The following is a 14,005-nucleotide window of genomic DNA, read 5'->3' on the forward strand; positions in this document are numbered from 1 at the left end:
TCGAATATTTTAGTATTCGAGTATTCTACTGAAAATCCCATCGATTAATTGAGTAATCAGATAAAATGTATTTTTGTTAAGTTAAAGAGCAGTTATTTTTAAAAGAAAAATGTTTCTCTGAAATAAATAGAATTTTCTGATACAGCATGTCAATAAGAGCACTTGCTTTGATAGCTCCAAAATTTGTAAACACACTTTGACACATTTTTTGTGCCTTGTACATCTCATTAAATGTTGTGGACCCACATGGCACCCGTTTCGTAGAATGACCCATTAGTCTCCAAACTCCAGAAAAGAAGCTAGATTTGTTGCTAGTTGCTATTTTGTATAAGAGGTTGCTTGAGGGGTCTGAAAACTTTCTTAATATGGCCTCAGCTCTGCCTGAAATACCACTCTTTGATCTTTTTTAAAATTAAACGATTTCTCGAGGCGGAGAAAATTACTCAAGTATTTTTTGTAATCGAGTACCTCGAATCATTCGAGGAATCGTTTCAGCTCTAGAGAGCTACCTGGTCAAGTGGCCTGGAAAGTTACAGCCAAGTGCATGTTAGATTCAAACCAACCTAAGAATTATTAAAGTTGTAAAGAAATCAAAGATGAATCACTGATAGAAAACTTTGTAACTCTTCTACCTCTTCCAGAAGTCAAAGCATCTGATTTCATCTGTACTGCCAGTAATTGTGACAAGTAAGTGCAACAAGAGTTCAAATCCATTTCATGTGAAATATCTGTGAAGTAGTATATGAGAACAAAGCAGTAACCAGAGGTCAGGTTTGAATATAAAAACTGAAGTTGTCAGGGTGTTGTGAAAGGCATCAGTTTGTATCTTGTATCAAATGGATTCAAATCTAGTTTAGCACAACTAGCCTAACACTCATCTCTGCCCACATTAAATAATTGAGAGGGGTCTGTACTTTCATGCTGTGAACTATGAATATCCCATTCTGCTCTGTATTCTAAATGGTGCTGAGACAGAGCCTTCTTTGAACAGAACCATTAATCAAACCCATTTTCTTGTTGTCAAAAAACAAAATCATGTTAACATTTTAGTTACTTTGATATCATCTGGTGGTCCACATTATAAAGCAAGCATCCAGCCTCGTCAATTACATTTAAAAAGCTGGCTTAATTTAACTCCAAGCAGCTGGCCATACATCACATGCCAATGTTCAAAAATTAAAGCACTGCACTCAGGATATGTGAATTATGAATAGAAGACAGACGACCTATGATAGCATTGCTATAGCATGCTTGCTCCAGTACAGAGATATGGCATTGCAGCACACCTTCGCCTATCCTCTGTTGCTCAGAGCCATGTGTTTCAAACTACATCAAGCTTTGTTGTGTTACTTTGTGTGTACACGTTCATACAAAGCACATGCAGAACAACAGCAAGGCGAGGCAGAGATTTACAGCTGTGGTTAATTTCAACAGCAAGCTGCCGCAACACGTTCAAGATATCAATATTCTGATGGTGACGAGCCAGTGGGAGGGAAGGGGGGGCTGCAAGAGGGAGGTGGAGGAAGACTGAGGTGCACAAGCAGTGTGTATGAGGCAGAGAGCAAGTGACTGAGCGAGAGAGTGAGAGGGTGTTTGTGAGTGTGGGAGAGGAGAAGAGAGAGAGAAACAGTAGTGATGATCGACGCCAGGCTGCCACCACTCTGTAGCAGTGAGTGGCTGCAACAAAAAGCACAGAATAACATCCCTGACTCCCTGCTCTGCTTTTTTCTCTCTCCCTGCGTCTCAGCTAGCAGACGAGGGGCTCCGCTCACAGCTCTGCAGAGGCTATGCTGAGGCTGAGCCGGCGTCGGAAGCAGGATCTCTGGCTGCCATCAACAAGTTAGGGTTGGACGACCACAGCCGTGAAAGAGGGATGCTTGATCTTCAATTAACCGTCTGAGCTGACATCATTGCGGTGGAAGGGAAACAAAAGGGCAGAAAAAGAAAAAAGAAAAAAAGGAGAGGAGGGGGGATCTGTTCACCGGAGTCGCTCTGGATGCAACTGATCAACTTGAAAAAATATATAAATATATATTTCAAGGATTCTTGGGATGAAGGAAAAGATTCAACCTTTTCTTTGAGCTTGGATTTTAAAGGACTTTAAGAAAAAAAACAACACGAACAAGCATCGTCTTTAAACATGGAATTTCATATTTTGTTTCATTTGGGTGGGCTCAGAATTGCTTTATTTCCAAAGAGGCTGATTCCTTTTGTGCTCCCTCAAAAGGGTTTTTTCCCTTTGGATTTTTCTTCCATTTGGTTGCTCCAAGAGTCTGCGGAAAAGGACAGTTGAATGCAGCCTCCGATGTGCACAAAAGAATGGGTAAGTTAGCCCCTTTATACGGCTGATCTGGACATGAATAGGGAACACAAGTAAGAGCAAGGGAGGCTGAGGACTAAAAGCTCCTCAGCCGAGTCTATTTACCGCAATTGTCCTTCATTCTGCCTTTCTCTACGACACATGAGCTGTGAATATATACACCTTTATACACTGTTTGTTTTGTATAGCTCACCTCTTTAGAGATGAGGACTTAAAAAAACTTGATCAGTTTAAAAAATAAAACCTTTAAAAAAGGACAACTGCATATTTCTGTCAAAAATGAAACAGAAACGCTCTAAGATGATTTTTGGATTGATGACATTTGTCAGAAGAAATTTAAATTCATGCCAAATCAGAGCAAAAAAAAAGAGAACGAGACAGGCTCCATATAAACAGAAGAAGATCGGGGACAAAGTCCTGCTAATGAATGTGTCATTGAGCCTCGAGAAAAGGAAATCTAAAACAGACCTCAGATAAATGAAATCATGTTTGCATACATGATGAAAGTTTTCAGTGAGAAATATTTTAACAAGTGCCTGCATGAGGAAATGAGAGCACTCACAAAAGCACAATCGTCACTATGAATTAGTAATAAGTGCTCTGCAGAGATAAGCTTTCCCGCCCTACAGTTCATTTTCTTATCTTTAAACCCACCCAGGTTTCCATTCAAGGTGGCCATTGGTGGGACCTGCACCAGCGGCTCTGTGTCTGTGTGTGATCAGCATGCTCCTAGTGTGCCTGCTGCCTCCTGCATCGTGCACAACCTGCCCTCAAAAATGCCGCTGTGAGGATCTGCAGTTCTACTGCGACACCCAGGGGCTTCAGGCACCCCCAGATGGTGTGGACAAGGGGGCCCTGGGGTTGTCACTACGCCACAATAGCATCACTGAGCTCAGCCCTGATCAATTCTATGGCTTCAGCCAGCTCACTTGGCTACATCTAGACCATAACCAGATCACCACAGTACAAGAGGATGCCTTTCAAGGACTCTACAAGTTGAAAGACCTCAATTTAAGCTCCAATCGTATCACCAAGTTGCCCAACACAACCTTCATCCACCTCATCAATCTCCAAATACTGGACCTATCCTTCAATCAGATGACTGCCCTGGAACCAGAGCTGTTTCATGGACTAAGGAAGCTCCAGATCCTCCACCTTCGCTCCAATTTACTTCGTACCACACCTGTTCGCGCATTCTGGGACTGCCGCAGCCTGGAATATCTTGGCCTGAGCAGCAACCGTCTACGGAGTCTGGCTCGAAACGGATTTGCTGGGCTCATTAAGCTCAAAGAGCTCCACTTGGAACACAATCAGCTGACCAAGATCAATTTGGCCCATTTCCCTCGACTTGTTACCCTCCAGTTTCTATATCTGCAATGGAATAAGATCAGCAACCTGACATGTGGCATGGAGTGGACCTGGACCACTTTAGAAAAGCTGGACCTGACAGGAAATGAAATCCGTGTCCTGACACCTGATGTGTTTCAAACGCTGCCAAATTTAAAGGTTTTGCTGCTGGATAACAACAAACTAACCAGTCTGGATCCCCAAGTCATGGATATGTGGCAGTCTCTGGGTACCGTGGGGCTGTCTAGCAACCTTTGGGAATGTACCAAAAGGATTTGCTCTCTGGCCACGTGGCTGAGCACCTTCAAGGGAAGGTGGGAACATTCCATTCTCTGCCACAGTCCTGAGTACGCCCAAGGTGAGGAGATACTCGATGCTGTTTATGGATTCCAGCTTTGCCAGAATTTTTCAGCGCCAGTTGTACAGACCATTAGTACAACCACAGACGCTACTATGGCTGCAGAGATCACAAGCTCCTTGTTTGGAATTATGCAGCCAACCCCCACGCAGGACTATGCAGAGGATTTTGGGAGCTTTACCACAGTCACTACGACAACAACCACAACACAAGCACCACGCACTGCTCAAGCAACTACTGCAACATGGGAAGAGGCAGCTGTAACAGAGGACTTCTCAGCAATGGACAACACTGTTATGACTCATAGGGTTATCATTGGAACTATGGCCCTTCTATTTTCATTCTTTTTCATCATTTTCGTTGTGTATATCTCACGGAAGTGCTGCCCTCCCACCCTGCGCCGGATACGCCACTGTTCGGCTATTCAGAACCGCAGACAGATGAGGACCCAGCAGAGGCAGCCTATGGCAGATCTAGCTACACAGGTACCCTATAATGAGTATGAGCCCAGCCATGAAGAAGGGGCACTCGTGATTATCAATGGCTATGGGCAGTGCAAGTGTCAGCAACTGCCTTACAAAGAGTGTGAAGTATGAACTCTTATTTATTCCTAGAGCATATGGTTTGCCATTTGACCATTTCAGATGATACAGGGTTTGCTTTTTTGATTTTTTTTCCAGTTTATGTAAAAAGCATAATTTCTACAAGTGAGATCTGAGAACATGTGAGTAATGCTGAATGCCACAATGACAGAGGTTTGACATGGCAGACAAGGGATGATGTAGAGATAGTCACAAATTTATTTTTCTATGAATGCAAAGTTGTTAATATCAGGCAGGGGCAATCATTTTAAACAAGAAAATTGTAAACTGTGAGATTTGTCTCCACATTGTCTCTATATTCTGCAGCACAGACAAAACACTTAGCCAAATGGCCCTCTGCTAATGACATACATTAAGTGGAGAAATGTGATTTATGTCTTATTTCTTTTTAAGAGTAAATATTTGAAAATGTGTTTTTAACTGCACCACAGGCAGTGTAAGCCAATCACTGGGGGAACAAATCCGATCAATTATCAGGATGCTTTTATTTTATAATTTAATTGTTTGAGAGATTTCTGATACAGTATAATCCATTCAGAGCTAAATCTACAACTGAAGCCTAACTGGAAAATCAACAGTTATGTCCAAAATTGAACACAAACCCTAAAAATGAAATTATAGTTCTTTACTCAATTAGAGTGAATTAAATAAGACTAAAATCCTGCATCAGATAAAAGATTTCTGAGTGCTTCCTGTCAGAATTTAGATGGGTGGCCGACCCCCCAAGAAAGCCTTCCATAGGCAGACAGATTAGTTTTTCTGCTGAGTAATTTGGATATCTTCCTGCTCACAATGGCAAAGTGCCACAAATGAATTCTGAAACACATGAAGCATTGTTTATCTGTGGTTAATCTCCACACTGCTTAGCCAACATAGATGTCTTCCTCACCTTAGACATCAAGAACAAAATTATTAGACCTTTAAATGTAAAATGATTTGACCATGGATTTTCTAGCTCCCAAATGCCATACACACTGTGACCATTATATTTCCAGCAGCTTATTCTAGTAAGTACAGTTTTTTGATTTGCAATTGTATACCAGGATCAATACACTGAGATCTAGAGAGAGGTGAGAGGGTAGCAAGAGAAAGCAAAATGAACAGTGCAAATGCCAGACAGGAGAACATTTCATTCTGAAAATAAATTCTTTCCCCTAGTAGTCCAGGCTCTTTATCGCTTACACACTAATCAGGACTGACAGGCTCAAGATTGAACCAATTAAGGAAAGGCAAAAAGAATCTAATATTCTGTCACCCACGCCAGTGATCCAGCAACATTTAGCTTGTTCAGCCACTCAAAAGTCTTTCTGGCAGAATCATCCTCCAAACCATAAAAAAAATCACTTAACCCCCTAACTTTAAACATTGCTTTTGTCAGGAATACAGAGTTGTGATCAAAATTCTTGATAAACTAATGGTATGGTAAAAAGTAAATATCATAACAGTTCCTTGGTAGCAGTTACAAGTGTCAAGTTAAACCACGGTCAATAGCCTGAAAGCAAATGGAGATCCAGTGATAAGCAAACAGCCAGCCTGGGTCAGGAAAAATTTGTATGCAGCAGGGAGAGGATGTGCATTAGCATCAGACTAAAGCTGCTGCCGCAGCTCCGCACTTCTTTGTGTTCAGTTTGGTGGTGGGGGCAGGGTGAAAGAGAGAGGGATTGAGAGGAACTGATGGGACGGTGGAGAGGGGCAACTATGGGGGTAATATCTGTATTAAAAACCAAATCTCTTTTTTAAGGTAGAGGAGAACTGAATGACAAATTCTGACAGCTCCTGGGCTTGAAAGGCACATTGAGCAGAGCTGCACATTGCTAAAACACATGCAAACTCAAGTACATTTCTTTCAATGTAATGTCCTGAAGTGTAAACACAGAAAATCGCACTATGCGGTTTTCTCCACAGTTCAGCTTTTGGCAATGTTGAAAAAAGTGAGCGATTAAGACGGAAAGATGCATCTGTGAACACTGCGCCTTGAAGTGAGAAATCTGGTTTTGAGCAATTTAGGATGCAGTTCACTGCCTGGTGCCCTCTAGAGGTAGCTCGAAGGTACCATTGGAGACATTGTCTCTATATTGAACTTGCTGAGATTGGCTTCAATTTTCAACATGAATGCTAGTGTCGATGTCTCTGCACATGCTCATATGATGACTATAACAGCGTTTGAGAAAGTGTCTGTGTCAACCAAAAAGTGTTCCACTCAACATTTAAATTCAAAGAAAATATTGCACACACCTATCATAACAACTTTCCAAAGCCAAGCACCTCCACCATGTATCCAATTTTGTTTACTTCCAGCTTCGCACTGCTTTTACTATTGCCCTTCAAATCTGTCTTGCATGTTCAAAAGTCAAAATTGATTTGAATACTTCTTAATGTCATTCAGCAAACATTGAGGAATCTCATTTTTGGGTCATACCAAGAAGGAGGATGTATGTGGAATTCCTATGAAGTCCTGTCGACCACTTGACATTTCACTGTTTAAGACTACAGTTGTACTAAGTGACTGAAAATTCACTAAATTTGTAGAAATATGCATCCCTTTGCACTCTGGCTCTTTGTAAACTGTTTTTGTTTCCTCTTGTCATCCTCTAGCCCTGGTCCCCACCCTGCCAAAATAAAAAAAGGAGAAAAAAAAACAAGTGATCCACTCCCCTCTCTCTTACCCAACCTCTTTGTGCAAATGAATGCTTTTCTCTTCCCATTTTCCTTTTGTATTGTAATATGTACAATTTCATATCTGTATAGTGGATAAGATGTGCCAATCTGAGAAAAAAAAAACATTTTCCCCTCAAAACATATATTTTTTAAATAAAATGGTTATAATTTACAGAGTGTTTGCTAACTGATGGATGCACACATGGATGGTTTGGTCTTTTATCACTTCTTGTTAAAAGAAGCATTCAAAGTATTATCTTTTGGTCAACTAATACACAAGTTCAACTGTGACAGATTCTAAAGTTTGTGTCGATGACAGTCGGATTCTTTTCAGTTGTCTAATAAATTTTTTGCAAGGAAAATTATAATTTCTCACAGTAAAGAAATTCATTCATTGAAGTCCTACTGCTTTAAATAAACTCATCACAAAAATATGAACAAATAACATGGCTAACAAAACAAACTCAGTCCACAGAAACTTTAAAATCTTGTTTCAGACAGAGTGGTGTTGAGGGCTTGAGTTAGAGGTGTTGTGCATTTTGCAAAAAAGGGGTCTTGGAGGTCTTATAAGAGAGCTTCAATGTTTTGTTTTCTTTTTTATCCTTCATTCACTCTTTTTCTGTTGTTTTTATTTTAGTTTAGTACCAGAAATATCAGAAAGTTATCACGAAAGCAAAGAGCCTGATAGAATATTTTTAAATTATTTGTCCAAACAAAAGTCCATGTCTGAAATGTGTTTTAGTAATATTTCAAAGTGAAAGGGAGAATCAATTCTTGTTTATTAGCTATTGAAAGGCTTTTATTTTATCTTAAGTCCCACTGGAGTGCATTTTCTCCCAGTCCGTTAAATGATGTCAGGCCTTTATTTCTGAAATATAATTAAGAGACTGAAGCAAAATCCTTTATTTTGCCTTGTCCTGTTATTAAACGTTTTAAAAAGAACTAACAGTAAAATATAATGGCAAGTGTTGAATCCACTTACTGGTACCAGTACTGGTTTAGAAATGTGCTTAGCCAACTAAAATCTTCAGATTCTATATTTTGATTTACTGAATTCACTTTGTGTGAAGTGAGGACAGTTGTTATTGCTGTTTTGATTATAAAATTTAAAATCCTATGAGCAAACCAGCTTAAAAGACGACTCAAAGCAACTGTTAGCACATCTACTGCCCGTTTGATTCCCACAACAAAGAGGAATAACAGGATTTTTAAAAAGCTGGCACTTTACTCGGGGGATTTGCAAAGAGGACATGGCAGAAACTTCACACGCAGATTTGGGGTTTTCCAACTTAGTAGTTTGCACGGAAAGTCAACCATTTCTTTTATGTATCAGTCTAAAAGAAACTGAAGGTTGCTTCTATCTGATCTAAAAGACAAGGGAGAGTGAGTCCAGAGAGAATGGTTCAGAACTGAATCTGGATCACTGTAATAGGGAGTTTATGCTTCAAAGATTGATGACTACTTGATAATTCCATAACTACTTTGTTAGAGATGAGTCATGTTACATACATTCATGTCACAGAAGAAACACCCACAGGTTGTCTGGCAGTTGAAAATATTAACATACTTCCAGATAAAGATATTTTTACACTATCTCAAATTGGGAAGATGAATAAACACAACGTTCAAGAGCAAAAGGTGGCATGTTTTCTTGCCCACTGGGTAATTCTACTGTGTTTGTGACAAAAAAAAAACAAAAATTATCTGAGCAACTGACACTTTATAACTCATTAAAATCCACATTCACTGAAAGTCTATTTCTGTCTTGACCTGTTTCTAACAAAATGTGAGAAAGAGCCCATCGTGCTCTCTATTCACAATAACAAGGCTATAAGCAGTGAAAAGTACAGCACACAGAAACTGGGACAAAAATTAGTGAAATGTGATTTTAAGTGGTGTGGGGGATGCTGCAACTCTGAGCTCATCCCCAGTGTTGGAGGTGGATCTTATCAGACAATCTTATCCAAGATTTTCTTCTTTAGTCAGAACTCTACTAAACGAATCTAATGTGCTTTAAGAAAAAGGAAAACAGCTCTAAGGTTTGTGTCCCAGTTTGGAGAGATGTATACTCTATCTGAAGTCGTCTGTCTGTATTTCAGAGAGAAAGAGTTTTTAAAGATGCACATACTGTGGGGAGAATCAAATCGAAGAAAGACTTCAATTCTGCCTGCTCTTTTGATGAGTCAAACAGAAAGCAAGTTTTAGTAAATCACCTGCAGAGTTCAGCGAGGCGGGGGATGTGCTAAAATGATGAGTCTGACTGCATGGCCTCTGTGTTCTGCAGGGTTCAAGGACTCTGTCCACGCATGCTCCATTTATTCACTAAGACGCCTCTAATAAATTGAGAAAACGCTTACTCAGGAGGACATTTGATCTGTACTCATTAGCAAATACCTCAGAAATAAATTTGATGATTAACATATTTAAAACCTTTCCTTACAAATCTGATTTGTGGAGTTTGGTGCAAACAGCAGGGAGACCAGCAGGGAGACAAAGCTTAGCTTTTGCAATGATCCAACAAAAAGTGTGACTGTTGTTTCACAAAAAAAAGAGAGCGTTTAAGTCATCTACATCATCTTTCTATGGCGGGCTCAACTTTCTCATCAAAGTAAAGACTGATTGAGCCTGCAATAGAAAAAGATGCAAACAAATTTTAACAATATTTTGCAGAATATAAAGAAATACTGTAAAGGAACAAAAAGGTGTTTTTCTTCAAAGTGATGAAAACGGTGGCAACAGCATTTCTGTGCAACCTTGTAGAATGGTGCAGGTTGGAAAGTGGTCGGCATTAAATGAGTTATCATATAAGCATTGACAAACTAATCTTAATCTAATCTAAGCATAATTCAGAAAAGTACTACTGTTTTCCATAAAGCCTACATCCATACTGATTACCTCAATTACTTGCGGCTTTGGCCATTGGCTCACTGGCTCCGGCCAAAGTTATTTAGATTCATTTCAGTTTTGCTTCCCTCTTTGATGCATTGGCGCAGTTCTACAGCAGCCTAATGGGGACCATACATAACTTTAGACACTGAGCCCTTCCAAACCAGAGAGCAATGTTTTAAAGTTATAAGCAAATGCTTCAAGATGTGACACATCATTACATAAAATATGTGACTGAAAGCATTTGCCTTTAATGACAGCTCCACCTGAAGTACAGACAAACTTTGTTTTCCTGTACATAATAAATGAAGTAGAGACACTTCCTGGACACCTCCCTGAACTGCCAGACTGCAAACACGAGTGCTTATCATTGCTTCTGACAGGTAGGAAGTCCTCAAAGTGCTTTACTTCTACCATAGCTTAACAACATGCCTGACAGGTGAACTGCAAATAGCCAGTGTGTGAGTACAAAGTGTTTGTCTTAGTTTATGTGCTTCTGACAGCCCTGTGATGGATCGGTGACCCCTCCTTGGTTTGCACTACATGTTGCTCAAAGTGTGTTTGTATGGACACCAGTCAACAGGAAGCAAGGTGTACATAATGGACGGATATTTTTAAATGCTGTGAGAAATAGATATTAAACAGCTTCAGTGTGTGCTACATGCATAATTCTAGAGGAGCAGGGAAGAAATGTGCATAATTTTTGAAAGAATGAAAACCATAACATAATAAAGAAAAGATATTCCCGTTTCATTCTGTGATTTAATATGGCAGTTGTGAACAGTAATTTGCAGTTGCCAAGGTCAGCAGCATCTCTGATGAAAACAAAGGGACTTGCTACAGCTGAGTATCTGTGCCAGTGTGTGTGAACGTGTTGCCTCCAATCGAGAAACACATTTATCACAGATCAATTCACTTAAATTCAGTCTACCTTTCCTTCAAGCCAATGTTGTTTTCTGGCTAAGCACACCTGCACACAGAGGATTCAAATTCTGTTTATTTTTTGTCATTTCTAACAATGTTTGTGCAGCTTGTTGGAGGACGATTACACCTAAACTTATCAGACAGAGAAACAGACTGCAGAGATGCTCCTGTGTTCAGACTGGAAATACCAGAGCTGACTATATATGTTGAGCTTTTTAATATACAATACATATATATTTATATATACATTTACATATACATATAAGATACCCTTTTAATCTAAATGTGTTTACTGTGTCCGTTACAACTACATGCAAAGAAAAAAGGTTACATGCGTTACGACAGTTTTGTCTATCATCATTAATTGTCCAGGGAAAATTAGCCTGGCTGAAAGAGGCGCAAAGTTGCACTGGCACTTGGTTGAAATCATGACCTAAACACAAATCTATAACATGATATCATAATACAGGTCTTGATCTGTATTGATCAACATTTTAACCCTTCTTACCAAAGGGTAAGAAAACCTAATTTATCCAAATAGGGTAAAGAAAATGTGATTATCTTTAAACCAAAAAAGTACTTTACATATGAACCACATTAGCTATACCTGATGGGATGCAGGGTACAGTGACAAAGCACAGTTTGGATTTTTAAATAGCCTTTTTTTTTAGCTCCAGTACCTTCTTAACTGATCTTCTATCTACCACCGCTGGTAAGTATATAGCCACCTTATATCATCTTTAAATGACACATAAATTAAGCAGAAACTCTAAACAAGAACGTGGGATAAATGAGACGGTTTTACAACATCACATCTGCTGTTGTGCACAAAAGGGATATTTGGAAGCATTAAGTAATCCCACGGGCCTAAGCAGAGAGCATTTTAGGATGGGAGGCAAGTTGCATACTAAAATCAGTGCTGCAGCTCTGCACAGTGACAACACATTGTTCCTCAGACTATACGACAGAAGAAGAAAAGATCAGACAGGCAAACCATTAAATATTAATCTGAAGAAATACATATGTATAAACCTGTAGAGGCACAGCTCGCCATATTTCCAATGAAATCATCCAGTTCTAAGAGCCACAGACAAGCTTTTAAAAAACTGCAGGGATGTTTCCCCTGGGCTGAGTTTATTCACCCATACAACTGTGAAAAGAGATAAAGTTAGGCTTCAGCAGTACCATCCCAAAATGTCCATTTGAGAGGCCATGCCCCTCGTTATCCTGTTAGACTGTTGTGCAGGAAAGGGGAACATCTCATCTACCTGCCAGCAGAGCCAATCAAAACGCAGAGAATCCAGCAGCGAAAGATCAAGGGCCAGGTCTGGGAAACGTTGCCTTGACAGGCTGTTACTGACAGACTAGTGTTTTATGGAGGCTGTAAATACACGTAAAGCCTTAGGGACACTAAATCTTTTTCCTGTACATTGTATGGAGTGTAATTTGTTTTAATTATGCATTTAGACAAAATTACAACTAGATAAACTGAGCTGCTCTCAAAGTGATCTTAAATAACTGCTTCTTCTTAACTTTTTTCTAGGAATGGGCTAAAACTTTGCATCATTCACATTTTCTTTACAAAACTACTGTAAATATGGTGAAGTGTTATTTTATCTACAGGTTTTCACATACATTATTGACTGAAACAAGCAGAGCAGGTCTAAGATCATCCCAACCTGAAATGTGTTTAAAATATGAGGGAACTGTCTATGGACAGAGGGAGGGGGATGAAGTAAAATTCTGCCACTCATTGTCGATGCCCCGGGCAAAAAGTCAGAGAGAGTCTGTAAAGAGTGAGCTGTCGAGAGGGAGGAGGACACAAGTGGGAAGAGAATGACTTCTTACTCTGAGGGAACAGAAAATAGGCTTCACAAAGCAAAACGTGTTGGAAATGTTTAAGGGCACGGATGGGAAGACTATGTTAAGGCACACAGGAAAAACACAAGTGAAGGGAAACATAGAGGTCCCACTGCAGAGTCCAGAAATGTCCTTTTCATGAGGGTCTGGAGGATAACATAGCACCTCAAGCTGACGGTATTTAAATGTCAGTAGCTTAATATGTCAAAGCCAGCGTGCATCACTTTAATATGAAACAAAACCCTGACAGATGCCGGCAACTAGAGATGCATTATTAATAATAAATGGCAGAACCAGTTACTCTCAACACATAACATGTCAAACTGTCATGACAATGTGGAATAATTGAGGTCACACAGTGTGGCAGTGCTGGGGCAACAATTCCCCCACTCAACTTTACTCTTTACTGGTCGAGTAGTCACGGACTTGGTCTTGTTAAATGATCGTCGTTAAGGAGTACATCATTTAGTCCAGGAATGAAGAGACAAAAAAAAGCCATAACATCCCAGCAGTCCTAACACTAAGTGTGTTCTCACACAATTCTGCTCCACATTTCTCAAGTTACTCCAGTATTCCTTCACCTAAAACCACTCACACATAATGCCCTGTAGCAGTTATTTTCTCAAAACAACTCTAATGAGCATCTATTACACAAATGTATTTCAGTTGAATTTGTGGGTTTGTGCTCTAAAACATGAGAAATATAATGCCAGTAATTACAAAAAAACATTCCATAGTTTCAAACTAACCAATATATAGTATTTTTTAACATAATTTTCCAGGAAATTTGTTGCATGACCTAAAGCTTGGCAAGATAAACAATGTACGACAACTCTTATTAGTGTCTGAGCTAATTGTTAGAATGATTGTGAATTGTAAAATCACTGAGACTTTTTTCAGCAGCTTAATCAGTAAAAAATTAAGATTCTTGTTATGTCAGTTTAATTATTAATAAAAATATTCAACTTAGAAAAAGAATAAGGAAAATGGGGGAAATATTGTCCCCTTAAAACTAGAAAAACTTAAATTGTAAAACCTCTAAAACTTTGA

The 14,005-nt window shown here is 39.4% G+C and overlaps 2 protein-coding genes across 4 annotated transcripts in view; one reads left to right on the top strand and one right to left on the bottom strand.

Moving 5' to 3' along the window:
* The window catches only part of ctnna1 (catenin (cadherin-associated protein), alpha 1), an 81,973-nt gene that overhangs the window by 43,360 nt on the left and 24,608 nt on the right, over nt 1-14,005 (bottom strand). The window lies entirely within an intron of this gene.
* On the top strand, nt 1,642-7,457 carry lrrtm2 (leucine rich repeat transmembrane neuronal 2). Its single transcript, XM_074673457.1, has 2 exons — nt 1,642-2,323; nt 2,979-7,457. The coding sequence occupies exons 1-2, from the start codon at nt 2,320-2,322 to the stop codon at nt 4,619-4,621; spliced, it is 1,647 nt and encodes a 548-aa protein (XP_074529558.1). The 5' UTR covers nt 1,642-2,319; the 3' UTR covers nt 4,622-7,457.

Source organism: Halichoeres trimaculatus, unplaced genomic scaffold (assembly GCF_033239565.1).
Source record: "Halichoeres trimaculatus isolate MK-OKI-2021-1 unplaced genomic scaffold, fHalTri1.1 fHalTri1_scaffold_7, whole genome shotgun sequence".
Lineage (NCBI taxonomy): Eukaryota > Metazoa > Chordata > Actinopteri > Labriformes > Labridae > Halichoeres > Halichoeres trimaculatus.